This window comes from Pan paniscus, chromosome 10 (genome assembly GCF_029289425.2).
Source record: "Pan paniscus chromosome 10, NHGRI_mPanPan1-v2.0_pri, whole genome shotgun sequence".
NCBI classification, from domain to species: domain Eukaryota; kingdom Metazoa; phylum Chordata; class Mammalia; order Primates; family Hominidae; genus Pan; species Pan paniscus.
The window spans coordinates 79,692,815-79,714,953 of NC_073259.2; the positions used below are offsets into that span (position 1 = coordinate 79,692,815).

Sequence of the window (22,139 nt, forward strand, 5' to 3'; positions counted from 1 at the left end):
ACACGCAGGAAACAAAGGCTCCCAGTTCACGCGATAATAAGACCAACTCGATACTCACTAGGATTTGTAGTCTTTCGTCTTTCTTCGGGTTTACTCTTCCGGTCTAGGGTCACACCCACCGCAGGGTCTGGCTTGGTACAGCTGGGTGCATGCAGAAGTAGGTGGAGCTGCTGTTGCAGGCTTGAGAGAGTTTTATTGTAAAACTCTTGTAATTTATAGTAATCGGAGGGGAAAACACCTCTTCCTTTTAATTGCTCTGAGGACCGCTGCCAAAGAAACGCAGTAGATCCGCTCCCTCTTGGGGGCGGGGAGAAAGAACGGGTTGTGTCCGCCATGTTGGTGAAGTCAAGCGAAGGCGACTAGAGCTCCAGGAGGGCCAGTTCTGTGGGCTCTAGTCGGCCATATTAATAAAGAGAAAGGGAAGGCTGACCGTCCTTCGCCTCCGCCCCCACATACACACCCCTTCTTCCCACTCCGCTCTCACGACTAAGCTCTCACGATTAAGGCACGCCTGCCTTGATTGTCCAGCCTCTGCCAGAAGAAAGCTTAGCAGCCAGCGCCTCAGTAGAGACCTAAGGGCGCTGAATGAGTGGGAAAGGGAAATGCCGACCAATTGCGCCGCGGCGGGCTGTGCCACTACCTACAACAAGCACATTAACATCAGCTTCCACAGGTAACCTGGGCAGGGAGTGGGGGTGACGGAAACTGGAGTTCCTATTGTGGCTATCGCTTGTGTGGAAGGAACAGGAGGATTCTGCTAATACTAATAACTTTCCCAGCTGGTAGCGGGGAAGCATCGTATGTCCTTTGTGTTTCTCAAATCTGCCCAATTGTTCTCTGCTTTCGGGGAAGCTTTACTCATTTTCTAAAAGAAATCCAAGTACTGTTTGGTCATTACCCCTTAGTAAAAAAAGGAACAGGAGGATATCGTAATTTTCTACTGTTTTATTCCTCTGTTAGACCGGGTCTTGACATGAATGACGCCGTAAGGGAGAAAGAGATCTTCCCATTCAAGCAGCAATCACCGTAAAAGCCTGCTGTGTTCCCGTTAAAATTAGGAAATTCTCACTAGATGAATTGACATGGGAGGCATTTAGATTTCTAATAGTCACATAGTAATTCTGCGGAGGAATTGAGTCATCTTTGAAAGCCATGGAATTAAGCGATGTTAATTAAAGTGCAAAAGATAACCTTTCTGTTCTTACTAGAATAGAGTAATAAAAAGAACCTAGGTTTTCTTTTGTTTGCTGGAAGAAAAATCAAAATTCTTTAGTTCTGTCAAACCAGAACTCTTGAAAGCACTTTGAACAATGCCTGGAAAATAACAGGTACTCTGTAAATGTTTACCTTCTCTGCAAGTGCCTGCCACGTGCCCGAAGAAAAGACACATTAAAAAGTTAAGTGACACCAGTCCTGATTTTATATATTTTATATACCTAACAACGTATATGTTAGTATGTAGAAATTATATCCTTGACCTTTTTCCCTACCTCACTATTACGAACTGTACTTTTATTAAAAGCTGCCACTTAAAAAAAATCTTGTGATGTTTCTGTTTTTAAACTAGTTCATGCATATGTAGTGCTTTGTTCATTCATCCATCAAATATGTACGGAGTTCCTAATTACCTGACATTGTGCTAAGGATCCAGAAAGTTCTAACCCTCCTGGAGTTTAGAATTTAATGGTGGAGAAAGACATAAATAATTAAGTGCCACAGAAGAAACATTCAGAGACCTAACTTAGTCTTGGAAAGTCAAAGAACACTTTTTCAAAGGATGTGACATTTCAAATGAGACCAAAGGATGACAGATTGGGTCCTGTGTGCTACTTAAGTATTTTCTGTTTTATCCTAAGAGTACTTGAGAAGCCATGGAGGGTTTAAAAAAGAATGGCACGATTAGATTTGCATATTGAAAAGTCCTCTGGCTGCAGTGTAGAGAATCGTAGTGTTACTGAAAGTGCTGGTCAAGCATCATCGGGAATGAACTTGATGAGAAAGGAACTTATTACGGAATATTAATTTACCTATTTTTTTCCTTCACAGGGAAATCTTGCTACAATGTCAACTAAACTAAACCCTTTACTCAGTTGCTGGCACAATCAGCATTGAATTAGGGAATGTGTGAGCTGACAGAGAAAAACTAGTTAGGAAGCTGTAGTAAATAAAACAAGGAAAGTCCACCCAATTTTCTAGACTAGGGTGATATTAGAGTAGAAATGGAGAGGAGGGGACAGATTGGAGAAATGTTCAAGGAGAAACTACTGAATTTAGTAATTTGATTGGATAGATGAGAGAGGGGAGTCCAGACACCAATAACAATGTTTAACCCAGTGTGGTGGCTCACACCTGTAATTCCAGCACTTCGAGAGGCCAGGGCGGGCTGATCACTTGAGCCCAGGAGTTTGAGACCAGCCTAGGCAACATGGTGAAACCTCGTCTCTACAAAAAAATACAAAAAATCAGCTGGCCCTGGTGACGCATGCCTGTAGTCCCAGCTACTCCGGAGGCTGAGGTGGGAGGACTACCTGAGCTGGGGAAGTTAAGGCTGCACTGAGCCATAATCATGCCACTGTACTCCAGCCTGGGCAATACAGTGAGACCCTGTCTCAAGAAAAAACAAAAAACAAAACAAAAGAGATGGATGGTGGTACAATAACATGCATAAAATTTGCCTACTATGAATTTAACATTTTCATGTGTAACCTCAGAAATTTAGGTCTTAAAATAGTATTCATTATAATAAAAATACATTCCTATTTTGTAAATACAAACAAGGTTTAATTGATTCACTCCTTTTCTACTGGGACATTAGTAGACTTTTTTTTCTTTTTCTTTTTCTTTTTGAGACAGAGTCTCATTCTGTCACCCAGGCTGGAATGCAATGGTGCAATCTTCGCTCACTGCAACCTCCACCTCCTGGGTTCCAGCAATTCTCCTGCCTCAGCCTCCCGAATAGCTGGGACTACAGGCATGCCCACATGCCTGGCTAATTTTTATATTTTTTAGAAGAGATGGGGTTTCACCATATTGGCCAGGCTGGTCTCGAACTCCTGACCTTGTGATCCACCTGCCTCGGCCTCCCAAAGTGTTGGGATTACAGGCGTAAGCCACCACGCCTGGCCATTAGTAGACTTCTGTATCTCTGTGCAAGTTATTTTGCCTAAACTTACTGTCTCTATCTTTCTTACCTCTTAGCCAACTCGAGTCTTAAGTCTCCCCAGTAATCTTCTGAAATTGCTCTTGCTAACATGACCTTTATGTCTCTCTACATTCATTTGTCATGGTATGTGATAATTTCCTCCATGAAATACTCTCTATGACACTAATTTTATGATTATCTTCTGACTTTTTTGGCCTGTCTTCAATCTCTTTTGCTACTCTTCTCTCTACTCCTTAAGCCAGGTCTTCACATTCATATCAGAATAATTTCAGCTGTTCTGTGGTCTCAGCATCTACTTGTTGATGCCTCCCAAATCAGTATCTCCAGTCCATCTCTGTCTAATGAGTTCCAGACCTATAGGCCAAGTGTCTACTCAGTATTTCTCTGGTCTCCTTTTAGTTACCCAGATTCATTATCTATATTAACAAACTGCCCTTCCCCAAACTTACCCCCACTTCCTGTACTCTGCTTCTCAGTAAATGAAGATCTACCCATCTGGAAACTTGGAAGTCTTCCTCCCTTGACTTCTCACCATTACCCCTTGATTAGATTATTACAGTAGGCTCTTAACTGGCTCACTGCTTCCATCCATGCACTCCTAGGCACTCTTCTATAATCAATAGTATGTTGCTAAATATTTAATAAATGTTCTCTAGGGAGGGGGAAAAGCCCTGATTTGTAGTGTTTCCCCACCTTCTATGATGTAAATACTACTACCAAGTCTAGTTTCAAGCTATCAATATGACATCACTGATTATGGAGTTGGAAAGAGATGTGCAGTTTCACACTATTTTAGTATTTCCACCATACAGATAACAACAGACAACCTTAAGGGTAAAGGTAACAGTAAAATCACTAGGAAATTTGGGGGTTTTGGTATTTATTACCTTTCATTTTAATTTATTTAATTGCAACTTTATATTAGTTTAATTTTAATAATGGCTTTGTTTAACAACTGGCTTACAGATTTTCTGTTAACAATCAGCTCTCACAATTCAGCCTTTTAATGGCTTACCATTGCCATTTTGGATAAGGTGGATAAGGTTCAAAATTACTCTTTGACTTAGAAGGCCCTCCAGCATTGTTTCATAACACTATTCTCTGTCCCCAAGATATTCTTAACACTCTACTGTCCCACCCTAACTTCTCTAGCTGATTCCTATAATTTTTAAGGCCTCCTGACTAGACTAGCTCTTCCTGTTTTACGGTTCCACACAACCCTGTACTTATGCTTTTATAAGACTCATCGACACTTGTAGTTACTTTTATTATAATAATAAATAGCATTTAATATTTAGCATGTACTGTGCACTGGCCTAAGCATTTACTGACATTTTTTCATTTAATCCTTATGACCACACTAGGTGCCATTCTTATCCCCACTTTATATATGATAAAAAGGAGACCTAAAAAGGTTAACTTGCCTAAAGTCACCCAGATATTATGCAAAGGAGCCAGGATTGGTGCCCTGGTTTGAGTCCAGAGACAGTGGCCACTCTATTCTATTGCATCCAGTTATTTGATTCCCTACCTTCCCCATTACAGTATACGCTCATGGAAGAGAAGTCCTATGTCTATTTTGTTTCCTACTGTGTCTTCAGTGCCTAGGACAGTGCTTGGAATGTATGAGGCATTCAACTAATTATTGAAGATGCACACAGAATAGCACTGTTTAAACTACTGAGTGATTTTCCAAAACATCAAATATTTATAAGAGCCTGGTTCTATTACTGTCTAGATAAGAATATATCCTGTTACCATCATCTTAATTTTATTGTATTTATGTGAGGATTTATTATTAAATTAAGGTGAACTTAAATTTAGCTTATGGGCTATATCTCCCACCCTTTGAATGTGCTGAGAAAAATCCAAACAACACATCCAAAACATGATCAAGGTTAGTGCTGTACAAAAACATTACACCAAAATTAAATATAAAATCATTGATTATTCATATTCTGTTTCAGCACAGAAAATCTAAATACTAGTAGTGCCGAGTTAACCCTATTAGTTCATTCATTCATTGATTCAGAAAAGTTCATTGAGTGCTTAACAGATACTATGCTAGATACTATGCTAGACCCAGGGACAAAGCAGTGAAAAACACAGCTCCTACCCTAGAGAAACTTACAGTCCAGTGGGAAAGATAGAAAAGTAAACAAAAAACTGTGCTATCAGTGCTATAGCGACATCTAACCCAGTCCTCTGATCATGGAAAACTTCCTTAATAAGATAGGATTCCTAAACAGTCTTAAGTAGAATTTGGTCAACTTAAGATTTGATTCAAGGCATTGATTTCCTAATTAAGGAGCTAGTTTTAAGAAGAGCTTTAAAAGAGAGAATTAAGGACCTGAAAAATAATATCTGAAAGACAGTCTTATAGTGGAAGAGTCTTATACAAATAATAATACAATGATAGTACTTATTTATTCTGAGTCTCTATTGAGGCCCTGACAAGAAGAAACGTGTTTAAAGCCTGATTTTTAGCTTAGCCTTTAGGAAATATTTCCAAACCATCAAATACTGGGACAGAGATCTTTGAAATGAGACTAGATTGTCATTAAGAGGTGAGACTAGATTGTCATTAAGAGGTGAGACTAGGCAGAGGAAATAAGTTATCAGAAAATTATTCAGCCAGCTGCGGTGGCTCATGCCTGTAATCCTAGCACTTTGGGAGGCCGAGGCAGGTGGATCACCTGAGGTCAAGAGTTCAAGACCAGCCTGGCCAACATGGGAAACACCGTCTCTACTAAAAATATAGAAAAAAAATTAGCCAGGTGTGGCGGGCTCCTGTAATCCTAGCTACTCAGGAGGCTGAGGCAGGAGAATCTCTTGAACCTGGGAGGCAGAGGTTGCAGTGAGCTGAGATCCTGCCACTGCACTCCAGCCTCGGCAACAAGAGCGAAACTCCGTCCCAAAAAAAAAAAAAAAAAACTCTATTTTCTTGTAAAATAGAAAAAATGCATATGTGAATTGTGGAGTGATATACAGATGTTAGTATCTTCAGATCAGGGTACGTATAGGGTTGAGGGGGATGGGGACAGAAGATGGGAGAGTGTTGACTGTAAATCCAGACATTCACTTCTTTGTGCCCCTCATTGCTGGTAGTGTTAGCCAACCTAGTATATGCGATATACCCAAAGCTGTTACCTAATGAGGCTGCATTTGGGTCTTCTGAACCACATGATCTTCTAACTTGGATTCTGTGGTTCTTTATAAACACTAGTCATTTCATAATTAATATTTAAAGGATAATGTAGTCAAACTAAAGAGTTTTACACAAACTTACTACATGTCAATGTTGATTCTTATATTTCCAAGTTACCAGTAGAATTCTTAGAGACAGCCCCTTATATTTGTCTCTTCCTTAATAGGTACACACTGGATGCATATCAGTGTACAGTTGACCCTTGAACAATGCAGGGTTTAGGGGTGCAGAAGCTCCCTCACCACACAGTTGAAAATCGGAGTATGACTTTTGATTCCCCAAAAATTCAACTAATAGCCTTAACCAATAACGTAAACAATCAACACATTTTTTATGTTATATGTGTTCTATACAGTATTCTTAGAATAAAGTAAGCCAGAGAAAAGAAAATGTTATTAAGAAAATCCTGCCGGACATGGTGGCTCACCCCTGTAATCCCAACATTTTGGGAGGCCGAAGCAGGTGGGTCACCTGAGGTCAGGAGTTCAAGACCAGACTGGCCAACATGGTGAAACCCCGTCTCTATTAAAAATACAAAAATTAAGCGTGCGTGGTGGCAGGCGCCTGTAATCCCAGCTACTCAGGAGGCCGAGGCAGGAGAATCACTTAAACCTGGGAGGTGGAGGTTGCAGGGAGCCAAGATGGCACCATTCACTGCAGCCTGGGCAACAAGAGCAAAACTGTCTCAAAAAAAAAAAAAATTAAGAGAAAATATATTTACTATTGATTACGTGGAAGTGTATCACTATAAAGGTCTTCATCCTTGTCATCTTCACATTGAGTAGGCTGAGGAGGAGGAGGAAGAAGGGGGTTGGTTTTGCTGCCTCAGGCATGGCAAAGGTGAAAGAGGTGGAAGGGGAGGCAGGAAAGGCAGGCACGCTCAGTCTAACTTTATGGAAATACATCATAATTTCTGTCTTACTCTTTTTCATTTCTCTAAAAATGGTTCTATATTGCACCAATCCTTCTTCCCTGTTTGCTTTAGTTTCAGTGACCCTATTATAGAAGGGTCCATGTCATAAAAGAAGTCAAAAGCAGTCTTGAATAATCAGAACCCTTCTGCCAGATTTTCTAATGTCAATTTTTCTGGCATTGCTGCTTCTACAACTTCTTCCTCATCATCTGGCAGTGTTCAGAAGCACTCAACCCCATCAAGCTGTCTTCTGTTAATTCCTCTGGTGTGGTGTCTTAAATCAGCTCTTGAATTTCTTTAAGATCCATATCTTGAAACCTGTCACTGCCCATCTTTTTTGCCATATCAACAATCTCATTCATGATTTCCCTTATCAGCTCTGTCACAAAGACTGTGAGGTCATGCACAACATACACACACACTTTTCTTTAGCAGGAATTTATTGTTTTGGGCTTGGTTTCTTTCACCACTTTTTCTGTAACAATTTTCAATGGTGCAGTCCTTGTATACTTTCATGATGTTTTCTATCTTTGTTGGGGTTTTCTTCCATAGCGTTGGCAGTCCTTTCCATAGAGTACCATGTGTAATGATCCTTAAAACTTCTGACCCTCTGATCTAGAAGTTGAATTAAAGACATTGAGTTTGAGGACAAATAGACCACTTTGACAACTTCTGTGTTGGACTGGATCTTGGTGGCCAGGGGCATTGTCCAAAATGGAAAGAACTTTGAAAGGCAGTACCTTACTGGCAGCGTACTTCCTAAATTCAATGGAACCAATCCAGAAAAAGGGTTGTCATTGTCCCAGCCTTCTCATTTTACAACAAAAAGACTGGCAGCTGGTGTTTATCTTTCCTTTTCAAGGCTCAGGGTTTAGCAGGTTTGTAGATAAGGGCAGAACTGATATAAACCCAACTGCATTTATACAAAACAGTGTTAGCCTATCCCTTCTTGCCTTAAGTCTTGATGTTTGCTTCTCTTCCTTACTAATACATATCCTTTGTAAAGGGCACTTTTGCCTGCATCAAAAACCTGTTCAGACAGCCTTTCTCTTGAATGATCTTAATGGCATCTGGGAACATCTGCAGCCTCTTGGTCAGCAGAAGCTGTTTCTCTGTTATCTTGACATTTTTTAAGCCAAACCTCTTTCTAAAATTATCAAACATCCTCTGATGGCATTAAATTTGCAGCTTCAGATCATTCACCTTCCTTTTGTTTTATCATATAACAACCTCACTTTTTCTCCAGAGTTCTGTATAAACTCTAATATGATTTTTCCAAAAAAAATTTCTTTCTAAAAAAAAACTACCTCTAGTCCTGGAATACAGATATGGCTTTCTTACAGCAATTGTATACTCACATAAAAGCTGCATTTCCAATACAGAATAGAAAGATATTTCACAAAAAGTGCAAGGTTTTTGTACCTGCTGGCACAGCTGTAGCAACAGCTTGATGATTTTTTTTTTTTTTACAATGGTCCTGGATTTATTTATTTTGAAATGGCAGGCAACAACAGCTGTAGACCTAAATCTATGTGGCATATATATATATCTCAAGCGATTCAACTTTTTCTTGTATTGTCATGACTCTGCTTCTTAGAGCACATCCATCATCACTAATGGCACTTCATATGGGTATCATGGTATTATTTAAGGTTTATGGTATTGCACTAAATACAATGAAAAATATGCAAGAACTGCGAGAGATCACTTTCTGCCATGATACACAACTTACTGGAGAGACGAATTGCTTAGACAGAGATAATTAGCATCACATGGCACTTTAAGTGGGTACTCACAGCACTTATTGAGCTCACTACAATAGAAGATAGCTATGAAATTATTACACTAGTACAGTATGTACTACAGTTGGTTTTATGCAGTTATTATTATACTGCATCTTTGCATTTGTTTACATTCTTCTGGACTGAATGATGCCATGTATGGTCCCTGTAAATTTTGATAATTTTAACTTTTAAAAATCTGTTTATATTTCATGGTAGTAAATGACAAAATAGACTAGTATGTGTATATTTCATGGTAGTAAATGATAAAATAGACTGGTATCTACATATATTTTATGTATTAATGACATACCTGTTTCTTAATTTTTTTGATGTTTCCAGGCTACATGGTTTGTCTGCAAGTTTTTTCCAATTGTTTCAAATTCAAATATATTTATTGAAAAAAATACACATATAATTGGACCTGTGTAGTTCAAACCTATGTTGTTAAAGGGTCAACTGTACTTTATATTTGAAATATGAAAGGAAAAACATTGCTACAAAGCATTTTACCTTTTTGTAAGTTTACTTTCTGCTGCACTACATAATTAAAGAGTTGACTTTTTAAAAATATTTGCTGTTTACATACAGTATATTATTACTCTGTATTTGTATTAATTTAGCAAATTTTGTTGAATCCCTACTGTTTGCAAAGCATTGTGCTAAGTGTCAAAGATAAATACATAACAAGATATAATGATCCCTGTCCTCAAGAAATTTATAATCTTTATGTCACTGGAAATTAAAATGGAAAAATTACAAAACAATGTGGTAAGTGTCTTAATGATGGGACATAGAGGAAAGAGTACCAGAATCTGCCTAGGCTTTCCTTGACAAAATTTAATCTTTAGATATCTGATTTTTCTTGACTACATATATCAGCAGCAGATTAAAGCGTGGTGAAATTACTCCCGCTTATAATTGTTCTACTTAAACTTGATCTAAATCAGTTTAGTCATGTTTTATTTACTGCCCAGATTAAGGGCTAATTGGGAAGAAATGTCTCTTTTTAAAAGCCCTGAAAAATAAACGACTCAAGTCAGTTTTTGACTAAGTTTTTCAAACTTATAAAACATTACCATGAATTGGTTTCTGTTCCAGTGTCTGGATATTGTGAGTTTAAAATTTTTTAGGTAAATGGGACACACTTTTAATCATCTTCGAAATTTCTTTTAATCATTTAGGTGCAGCCAGAATTATGATAGTTGGAATTTGAGTTGCATTTTTTTTTTTTAAGGTTTCCTTTGGATCCTAAAAGAAGAAAAGAATGGGTTCGCCTGGTTAGGCGCAAAAATTTTGTGCCAGGAAAACACACTTTTCTTTGTTCAAAGCACTTTGAAGCCTCCTGTTTTGACCTAACAGGACAAACTCGACGACTTAAAATGGATGCTGTTCCAACCATTTTTGATTTTTGTACCCATATAAAGTCTATGGTAGGTAATGTTACTCTCCTTTTGTTAAAACCATTTTTAGAACTCATTCCTTTTTGTTTATGCAGTTATTAACTGAAATTCATTTATAGTGATATGCCTCAAAAAAGTTGCAGACCTTCCTCTTGTACAGTAAAGGTACAGGCTAGAATCAGAGTTTGGGTCTCCTGACTCCAATATTCTTTCCCCAATCCAAATTGTTTTACTATATTGGAATTTTACATTATTACCCATTATTATTAATAATTGCACCATTGGTAAAACTGAAAAATCATATGAGTAATGAAACCTCCAGCATCACTGTGCTCTGATTTTAAAATGACATACAAATAACATGTGCAAAGTACTTTAAGAGCACACAGCCAGAATTAAACCAAAGAATGTAAGTTCAGAGGGAGGCAGGCATGACAGAAATCTTCAGAGAGCTTGGGCATTCAGGGTGGGCTTTTGAAGCCTTGGGAGTTTAAAATAGAGGAAAGGGACCTTGGCTTTGCACAGAATAATTACAGTTGCATAATGAGAACAAAAACGAGTGGGTTGAGGGGCGAGTAGGAAATGTTAGCAAGTGATCTTTAAAGGAAAGAATGAAGAAAAAATGAAGCAAAAAAAGTAAATTAAAAAAAATGAAAGAAGAAAGGTATAAGATGAATGAATTAAAACAATGTTTTATCTAGTTAGGGAAGATCTGACCAGAGAGGAAAACCTAGCTGGGAAAGACAGGGTCACCAAGAGTAAGAAAGGGTAAAATGAACACAAATAGTTTAGCTTTGAAAGGGAGGACAAACATGTTTTCCTCTGAGGAAAAACTACTGTTTCTCTTGTTTGTAACAGTTAAACTTTTAAATGTATATGAGTTATTATCTGAATGGGAGACGAGGTTGTGGTAAGCTAATTACCACTGATGTTAGAAAAGCTCCAGGAGGACAAGAACTTAGTCTTTTTCACACGTGAATCCTCAGCACCTCAAACAGTGCCTGGGACATAGTATATACTCAAATACTTACTGAATTTGAAATACACCTTATTTTTGACATTTTGATCATTTATTTATTTAATAAATACAACTAAACTTTCCATTATGCCAGAATCTAAGCTCAGTGCTAGAGATACAAAGATCAAAAAAGAGTTCCTGTCAATTCCCTAGGCAGAGGGACTAACTGTAGGTTTCATGAGGATAGGAACCACGTCATCTTATTTGTTCAGTGTTGTGTCCCCAGGAATGCATAATATGTGTTTCAATAAATGTTTAATGAATTAAAGACACAGACTTATGAGGATATGATATAGTCTGGAAACTCTCAGTGGCTTAGTATTGCTGGAGTATAAATCAAGATGGTAAATTGCAGAATGGGGTGAGATCCTAAATTGTATAGTATGCCATCTAAAGATTTATTTTTCCTTTAGATAATAGATAGGCAAAGAATAATTTGGCCAGAATGGAAAAGTCAAATATTCTAGAAAAATTATTCTATGGCAGAATGTGGATTAATGAGGATCAAAATGAAGTGGAGAGATCAATAAAGAATAATATAGTCAGAACAGATATGATACGGGCCCAGTGTAAGTAGTGACATTAAGAATGACAGTGTTCAGCCTTATTGTGGAACAGAGAAAGGAAAAAAAAGAATGACGGAGAGGAGAGGATTCATGGTAGGAATATTTAGTGGGTAGAATTAATAGGACTTGATGACCATTTGAATGAAAGAGATAAAAGCAAAAAAAGTCTCCTGATTTTGGCAAATGTTCCTAGCCAGATTTTAAATCCTTGAAGATATAACCATCAAAAATTAATAGGTAAATCTGTTTAGAAGCTTGGTACTTAAGAATACATTTCTAAAGATCCTTCAGTTTTCATTAAATAGGACCCTGGGTCTAAAATATTCATCAAATTGAGAAAAGGGTATTTAATTAAAAGGGGATCAAATTAATATCATAAATAATATCTACATATATTCTAAATTGACCTTAGTAAATTGCAAAGGATCTTTAAAGTCTCTATAGAATCATAGTCAATAATTTGGAAGAAACCTTGGACGTCCATTGTCTATTTCCAAATCAGTGTTTGAATCTCTCTGGATATGGGACAAAAAGAAATAGGTGACTAGAGTTAATTCAACCAGTTAAAAAACTTAATCTTGGATTACATGAGATGGCTGCTGCTATTTCCTATTAAAGTTTTAAAATTGACTTTTAAAAGAGCAGTTTAAATACTGTTATCCAAAACTGGACACTATGTGCTTATTTGTGATATTTCATAATTTATGTTCAACCCTCTAATTTTGTTTGGCTCAGAAACTCAAGTCAAGGAATCTTTTGAAGAAAAACAACAGTTGTTCCCCAGCTGGACCATCTAATTTAAAATCAAACATTAGTAGTCAGCAAGTACTACTTGAACACAGCTATGCCTTTAGGAATCCTATGGAGGCAAAAAAGAGGATCATTAAACTGGAAAAAGAAATAGCAAGCTTAAGAAGAAAAATGAAAACTTGCCTACAAAAGGAACGCAGAGCAACTCGAAGATGGATCAAAGCCACGTGTTTGGTAAAGAATTTAGAAGCAAATAGTGTATTACCTAAAGGTACATCAGAACACATGTTACCAACTGCCTTAAGCAGTCTTCCTTTGGAAGATTTTAAGATCCTTGAACAAGATCAACAAGATAAAACACTGCTAAGTCTAAATCTAAAACAGACCAAGAGTACCTTCATTTAAATTTAGCTTGCACAGAGCTTGATGCCTATCCTTCATTCTTTTCAGAAGTAAAGATAATTATGGCACTTATGCCAAAATTCATTATTTAATAAAGTTTTACTTGAAGTAACATTACTGCATAATTTGTGAAGACTTGATTACAAAAGAATAAAAAACTTCATATGGAAATTTTATTTGAAAATGAGTGGAAGTGCCTTACATTAGAATTACGGACTTAAAAATTTTGCTAATAAATTGTATGTTTGAAAGGTGTTTTTTGTTTTTGTCTTTTTAAACTACTGTTAAAAGAACAGCTTATGATAAGTAATATGTTTAACTTACATTAGAGAAGAATTTTTTCCTGTACCAAAGTTGGCATATTGCATTCTAAATAAGATGCTAAATAAGAGTTAACCAACATTCAACATGACCTTAAAACTGCTGGCTTTTGTATTAATTAAATTATAATTGGCACTGTGATTTGAAAAATGTATAGAAAAAAAGGTACAGGGCAAGTTTTTAAATTAAAACTTTCTATATTTTGTTTTACCAGTAAAAGTGAGCTTATCATGGCCTCTCTCATAAGAATATTAGATTTTAAAATAGGTTGTAAAATATTTTGAAAATATTTGAATGTGAAGTACGATTGAGTCATCCAAACTAGGTAAGGCCTCAAGTACTTTAAACTAGTAAAATCTAGTAGCTGATAATATTCACCTAAGTAAGTGTTGTGAAATAATTCAGAGTTCAGGACCTAGCTTAGATAAATGTATACTACTCTTTTTCTCATAATAAAAATCTTACATTTCCAACTTCAAAATTGGTGCTTCCATATTTGTTGATAAGCAGAACTCCTAAGGTTTTTTGTTTTCTTTTTAACTACTTTCCAAATGCATACTATACCTCAGAAATAGTATATCAATATAGTGGGCTTTTTTTTTCCTCTTCATAAACCCACAGTAAAATTTAATCACAGGAAACTACTTATATCTTAACACTTTGTATTGATAACTTAAAATGGCATCAGTTTATCTTAGACATCAGCTTGCTTTTTATCTCCTTTTTTAGTGAGTGAAATAGAGCAACTAGCATGCCTGTGTTCCCAGCTACTTGGGAGGCTAAGGTGGGAAGATCAATTGAACCTAGGAGGTTGAGGCTATAGTGAGCTGTGATTGCACGACTGCACTCTAGCCTGGGCAATGGAGTGAGACTCCTGTCTCTAAAACAGCAACAACAAAAATAAAGCAACCATAGTGCATAAGGGAAATTAAATGTTCCCTATAGAAATATGTGTATGTCTGTGATAGTGGTATGCAAATGCTAATTATTTTACAAAATAAAAGTTCAGAACTATTCTTATCATTGCCACTTGAACAATTAAAGGGTTTGCTTTATTTCACTAATGTTTAATAGGAACCCTTTGCTTCAGTTTTGTTGAAATCATGTAAAAATTTGTTAATAGAGAATCAAGTTATTTAACTCAACTTATTTAATTCAAGCTTGTGATACTAACATACAAAGGTAGCATAAACCAAGTCATAAATTGCTGTAATCTTTCCTGTAAAGTAATAGCTACTTCATGATTTTTTTAAAAATTCCATTTTTTTGCTATTTAGGATTGCATTTGCTTGGCTCCTAGTAACAATTCTTTTACAGTATTAGCACTCTCTTTACTAAGGAATGCCTCCCAAGGAAATGCAAAGGTAGGAAAAGTCTCTTAGAATGCCCATGAGGTATTTAAAACAGATATTTATGAAAATCTTTTTGTGAATGTTATAAGTCTTGCTAGTTATTTTATCTTTATCTTAAGTATTAGATGTAGTTCCTTGGAATTGTCATTACATATTTATTTTTTTCTAGTATGGTTTCAAATAACTTTTTGCCAACATATAATCATCATCAAACATTCACTGACCATATCTATTTTATAACTCAAAATAAGTTGGACAAATAATCATTTTAATAAAAACTATTTTTTCCAAGTATAACCACTGTCATGTGGTTCACCCTTCACCCCAGATACAAAACACTTATTTATGTAGCCCAGTTCCCATCTACAGTAATACCTTGAAACCTTAATAAATTTTAAAAATCATAAAAATAAAATATTGTAAAATACAACAACTTTTGGACAAGGTTACTTCATCTTCATTCATTATTACCTGACAGTATTAAACTACTACTCAATAATTTTAGAGTAAACTTTTCTGTGTTTTCTCCGTCATTTTCATTGTACTGTCCTGACAACATGATCCAAACTCTTTGCATCAAATTGTTTTATTAACATACATTTGTCTACCTTAAAACTAGCTTTATTCACAGAGAAAAACCTAAAAGGAGTCTATTAAAATGCTGCTTTCAGTTTGATAGTTTTTTTTTAATCACTCTGACCATAAACTAACTGAAATTATAATGGTTTTTTTTTCCTCTCCCGGTCACAACACAGATCTTCTGTTCATTTGTTCTCTGTCTACTGGGCACCAACCTCTACAAAGAACCAGCCAAAGGCTAGGTACTTGATATAAAAAGGAATATGACATTATTTTCTGCCCTCAAGTTGCTCTATCTCCTGAAAGAAACAAGTAATATTTATAATACAATGTGATAAATGCTACAAAAGAAATAGCTGTAAAGTCCTTTGGTAAATGCTGTTGAATTGGAATTCAGTAAGAACTATAAACTGTAGACCTTTTTATAATCAAATGCTTTTGTCTTGAAACAAAACAGATTCCTCCTTATATTGACTTAGCAAAGGAGGTACAAGGACATTGGCATTTGACCTGAATTACGGTATTTTATTGAATGAGCTATAAGACAACATTTTTACCCTTTAAAATGAACACTGAACAAATGTGTTGTTAATGGTATCTTTGTTAAAAGGAAAACATAGCTATAAATAAAATACTACATCGAAATCCAGCACTGGAGTTCATTTGAAATTTGATATTTTGTGTAAAATAACAAACCTATTAACACAGATTTTTAAAATAACTCAGAATCATATAAAGCACTTTGGTACTTATTTGTTCTCTTTTCCCTTACATTCTGTGTGGTAGGTGGTATTATCTCTGATTTACACATGAAGACATCCTTGTTAATGCAATTTATTTATTCATTCGGGCATTTACTGTGTGCCAACTTGCACAAGGAATAGAAATGTCTGTGATCTAGATAGTTCTAGATTGAACATAGATTTTCTGCCAACAAATCCTCTCTGCTGTTCACATTATCCTTTGTTTAACATATGAACCAGGTTACTAAAATAGGATAAATCATGTGTCTTAAAATATGAAAATAGTAAAGTCTTTGAGGTCACTTGATCTTTTCTAAGTAGACTTTATAATATTGTGTTTTATCTCATTTCTCAATATTAGAATACGGGTAGATTTTAATTTTGCTATAATATAGGAAATGGTTCATCTTTGTACCAAAATATTGGATTCTTCTGATATTTAGACAGTTGGAAACTTTCTAAAATTGAGGATTTTGTAGTGTATACTAAATTAATTGCATATTCAAAAAAATGTATTCTGAGTATGGTGATATTAAACATTTTTCCCCAAGGAAATTACTGTCATGCCTGTTATTTCTAAAAAATGTACATAAATATTTCTGTGAAAGTTCTTTTACATTGACCCCCTGAAAGACTTCTGTGAAGTCCTTCTCCCTAAACTGAAGCAAATGGTAGAACAAAGATAATGTAAAGCCTTGAAGAGAAATTATTTTCATTTTTGTTGCTCACATTATATCTAAATGTACATTATAGTTTATTTGCACTGTTTCAGATAATAGGCAATCTAGACAAGATATATGAAGGGCTATGAAAATGGTAACAGTCTATCTCTATCCTGACCATAATTTGAGGCTCACACAAAAATTTATTTGCAGGCTAGGTACAGGAGTTCATGCCTGTAATCCCAGCATGTTGTGGGGCTAAGGCGGGTGGATCACTTAAGGCCAGGAGTTTAAGACCAGCCTGGGCAACTTAGCGAGACACCCATCTCTACAAAAATAATGAAATAAAAATTAGCCAGGCACAGAGGCATGTGGCTGTAGTCCCCTAGCTACTCAGGAGGCTGAGGCAGAAGGACTGCTTGAGCCCAGGAGTTCAAGGCTGCAGTGAACTCTGATCACACCACTGCACTTCATCCTGGGCAACAGAGTGCAACCCTGTCTCTTTAAAAAAAAAAAAAAAAAAAAGCATACATTATCAAAGCACTATCTTACTAACAAAAGGGAAAGATTGTGATATTTTATTAATTTCTTCTGATTAAAATATTGTTTTGGGCCGGGCGCGGTGGCTCACGCCTGTAATCCCAGCACTTTGGGAGGCCAAGGTGGGCGGATCACAAGGTCAGGAGTTCCAGACCAGCCTGGCCAACATAGTGAAACTCCGTCTCTGCTAAAAAAAAAATACAAAAAATAAGCCAGGCGTGGTGGTGGGTGCCTGTAATCCCAGCTACTCGGGAGGTGGAGGCAGGAGAATCGCTTGAACCAGGGAGGCAGAGGTTGCAGTGAGCCGAAATTGTGCCATTGCACTCCAGCCCGGGCAATAGTGTGAGACTGTCTAAAAAAAAAAAAAAAAAAAAAAATTGTTTCGAATACTGTAATTCAAAAAATGCTATCTTTTTTATTTTTATTTTTATTTTTTTGAGATGGATTTTCGCTCTGGTTGCCCAGGCTGGAGTGCAATGGCGCAATCTCGGCTCACCACAACCTCCACCTCCCGGGTTCAAGTGATTTTCCTGCCTCAGCCTCCTGAGTAGCAGGGATCACAGGCATGTGCCACCATGCCCAGCTAATTTTGTATTTTTAGTAGAGACATGGTTTCTCCATGTTGATCAGGCTGGTCTGGAACTCCCAACCTCAGGTGATCCGCCTGTCTTGGCCTCCCAAAGTGCTGGGATTATAGGTGTGAGCCACCGTACCCAGCCCAAAAAATACTATCTTAACACTCACTAAGAGACACTGATCAAACTAGGATGTGCCAGACAGACATGGTGTCCGTCCTCAAGGTTACTGGAAAACAGTATTCCATTTCTTTATTCCTGCCCTCATTGCTCCCCACCCTAAGGCCCTTTTAGAATGAGCTCAATCTAATACAACAAATCCATCTTCAAATTGCTCCCTAGTCTTTTAAAATCTATACTATAAACATTTAAAAAACAAAATATTCGGGTTTAATGTCAAGAAGGCACATACTGGTTGGATGCAGTGGCTCACACCTGTAATCCCAACACTTTGGAAGGCCAAGGCAAGAGGATCACTTACAGCCAGGAGTTTGGGACCAGTCTGGACAACACAGTGAGACCTCACCTCTATTTTTATATTAAAAATTTTTTAAAAGAGGTGTCTATTTCTCAGATGAATTTTCAGTTTAATAAATTATTTAGCAAACACTCCAAAATGTGTTATTTCTAACTCTTCTCCATTCTCTTGAACTTCCTATTTTCATGTTCTTTTTAACCACCAAACAAACCTTTACAAATTGCCCTTGTTTAGCTTAGTCACTGAGCAAACTCTTTGTCATCTTTCAATTCTTACCTTGGATGCTCCCCTCTCTTGTGTGACACCATCCCTAAACATACCAGAGTGACATAAGTGCTTTTCTCCTTGAGTCCTGTTTATATATGACTTGGATAAAGTCATCATCTTTTTATAATGTAATTGTCTACATGTCCATTTTCATCTGCTATGCTCCTTCACCACACATACACATGTGGTGTATGTGTGTTGGCACTCAAATCACTCAAATATTCGCACATTTCAGAAAATCTAAACCAATCCCTTTGAATTAGATTCAAAGGGATTGTAAATAAAATCTGATAATTTCCTATCACACAGTAAGTGCTTTTTGACATTAGGATAATTTTTGTGATTGGTATTGAATATAAATGTCTATCGTAGAAAAATCCAAACTTTATATCAAAGAGCACTTAACCATAAATGGGTATTTATATTGTGAAATTTAAAGATCAGCGCAACAATGAACTTTCAGTTTATTCTATGATTGCTATAGTAAGTCTCAAACTGCATGTTTTCTACAGGAAATAAATCTGATGAAGACAATTAACTGTTGGAACCATTTAAACAAATGTGTTTGTTTCTTAACTTCTTAGAGTCATTAATAATACACTCTAACTATCCCATGTAGAGACAACATTTCTCAACCTTAAATTTGATCACAGGTATCTTTTGAGTGGTAGGGATGCCTACTAATAACAAAGAATAACTACTATTAAGTTAAAAAATATAGTTTAGGAAATGCCTAACCAGAAATTTTCCATTGCCAGAAAATGGCTTCCAAAGTAAATAGAAAAACAAAGACTTTGTTGAAATTTTTAAGATTGATAGTCTATAAAAATTGTAACAGTAAAATCGTGATTTTTTAAAAGTATACAAGAGCCCCTCCCACTCCCTTTATCCTTGGAGATACATTCCAACACCCTCAGTGGATGCTTGAAACCCTGGAAAATACCAAACCCTATATATACTATTTTTTTCCAATTCCTATATACCTATGATAAAGCTTAATGTATAAATTAGGCACCGTAAGAGATTAGGAGGACTACCTAATAATAAAATAGAACAATTATAACAATATATTGTAATAGAACTAAAATAAGGGCACTGTGATACTGCAACAGTCCATCTGATAACTGCAATGGCTCCTAAGTGACTAACAAGAGAGTAATGTCTATTGCATGGATATGCTAGATAAACGGAGGATTCACATCCCAGGTGGGATGGAGCTGGATGGCATGAGATTTCATCATGCTACGTTGGCATGCAATTTAAAACTTATGAATATTTCTGGAATTTTCTTTTTAATATTTTCGGATTGTTACCGGTGGAAGGTGTCCAGGTTCTTGGTGTTTTGAACAAAGAACTGGACAAAACACACAAGCAAAGCAAGGAAAGAATGAAGCAACAAAAGCAGAGATTTACTGAAAACAAAAGTACGCGCCACAGGGTGGGAACCATCTGAGCATAGGGGCTCAAGGGCCTCCTTACAGAATTTTCTAGGGTTTAAATACCCTCTAGAGGTTTCCCATTGGTTACTTGGTGTACACCTTATGTAAATGTAAATGAAGTACTAGCGCACAATCGGTCTGATTGGTTGTGAAAAACAACCAATTAGAGGCTGAAGCAAAGTTAACAAAGTTACAATCCTATGCAAACGTCTGATTGGTTGCAGAAAGCTACCAAGCAGAGATACTTTCAATTTTCTATCTGCCACGCAAAAAAAAATAGGGGTTTGCAAAGGGCGTAGCTTCGGGTCCTTTTGTTACTTAGGTGTGGGAAGTTGGGGTTTTCCTTTTGATTTAGCTCTAGGAAGTCAGCATTAATCGGCCTTAGGTTCCCTGCCTCAATAGGAGACCCTATTCTCCTGCCTCAAGATCATGTTTAACCCTTGGTAACTGAAACTGCCTATTGCATATAAGAACTACTGTATTTTAATTATATTAATTCCTCTAAATTATTTTGGTCTTAAGCTATAATAACTTTTATGGAGAAAAACATCTATAATTGGTCACTGAAAAAAATAGAAGGGAAAATATTCATCTAAAGGGTCAGTTCACTGACACTACTATTTAATATGCATTTTTTAGCCAGATCTAATAGTCATGAGAAAATCATCCCTGACATCCAGGGACTGACCTGACACAGCTACACCACAGTGTTGGGAGATAGCTTGACATTCACAACTAGGCTATGATTTTCCTATCGAACACCAACTAATCAGAGAGGGTCACTCTGTGACTGTGGTGAAGCAAGGCAAAAAAAAGAAAAAAAAAAGACTAGTTTATAATTTTGTCTAAGCAGAGACAAAAACAATGCGACTGTGCAAACCACAAAACATTAGCTTTCATTATTAATAATTTTACCCAGTAGTCTGGTAACATTGATACTGGCCAGTCAGCTTGGTGAAATAATCCAAACATTTACCTATGCAGAACAGACTAAAACAAAAATAAAGTAGGCACATAATAAATTTCAGCATAAAGACCATATATGTATATTATCTAGTACAGGAAGCCCACTACTATTTAGTCCTACTTCACAGATTTGATTCTTAGTTAACTACTTAATTAGATGTCTTACCAAAGAAAATGACAAGCTGTCTTGGCATGTATTTTGAAATTTAAAATAATGTGAGCTTTTTTAAAGTAACTACTCTTGGGGATTAAAACACAATTGCATACTGTGTCTGAAATGGATTTGGCTCCTCTTCTTACACTGTCAGCAATTAACTGAAAAAATTGATAAATATTATGTAATTATCAGTTAGTTACTGTTAACCCAGGCAAACAAGTTAATTTCACATAAAACATGAAATCAGGCCGGGCGCTGTGGCTCACGCCATTAAACCCAGCACTTTGGGAGGCCGAGGTGGGTGGATCCCCTGAGGTCAGGAGTTCGAGACCAGCCGGGCCAACATGGCAAAACCCCGTCTCTACTAAAAATATAAAAATTAGCCGGGCGTGGTTGTGGCGCCTGTAATCCCAGCTACTCCGGAGGCTGGAGCAGGAGAATCGCTTAGAACCTGGGAGGCGGTGGTTGCAGTAAGCAGAGATCGTGCCACTGCACTCCAGCCTGGGCGGCAGAGAGAGACACTGTCTCGAAAAAAAAAAAAAAAGAAAAGAAAAGAAATCAGCCACGATTCAGATTTTTAATGCTAACAAGACGTTTTGCTTTCTAAATGCACACACCTTAAATATAAGGGGTGTGAGGACAGATATTTCCACAATCTAAGTGGTGTTATGACAATAATTACGAGAGCTCAGTAATAGAAACTATGTTTAACTTTACCTCGCTAGCAGCCAGGAGTCTAGCACATTATAGGTACTAAACAATGTTGTTTAGTACCTATAATGTGGTTTCGGAGAAGCAGTGCAAACGCAGCGGGCCAGGATGCCAGCAGTGCCTGCCCACGTGAGCTAGGCGACAT

General features: G+C 36.7%; 1 protein-coding gene and 1 long non-coding RNA gene across 2 annotated transcripts; one reads left to right on the top strand and one right to left on the bottom strand.

Annotated features, from left to right (window-relative positions):
- Window positions 1-40: 40 nt before the first annotated feature.
- Window positions 41-16,749, top strand: THAP2 (THAP domain containing 2). The gene is made up of 3 exons (XM_003832914.5): window positions 41-673; window positions 10,303-10,498; window positions 12,788-16,749. The coding sequence occupies exons 1-3, from the start codon at window positions 603-605 to the stop codon at window positions 13,205-13,207; spliced, it is 687 nt and encodes a 228-aa protein (XP_003832962.1). The 5' UTR covers window positions 41-602; the 3' UTR covers window positions 13,208-16,749.
- LOC134728445 (uncharacterized) lies at window positions 6,453-22,138 on the bottom strand. Its single transcript, XR_010108845.1, has 2 exons — window positions 22,001-22,138; window positions 6,453-7,899 (listed from the first exon to the last, which is right to left on the bottom strand). It is a non-coding gene; the product is annotated as an uncharacterized LOC134728445 (long non-coding RNA).
- Between the last annotated feature and the right edge of the window lies 1 nt (window position 22,139).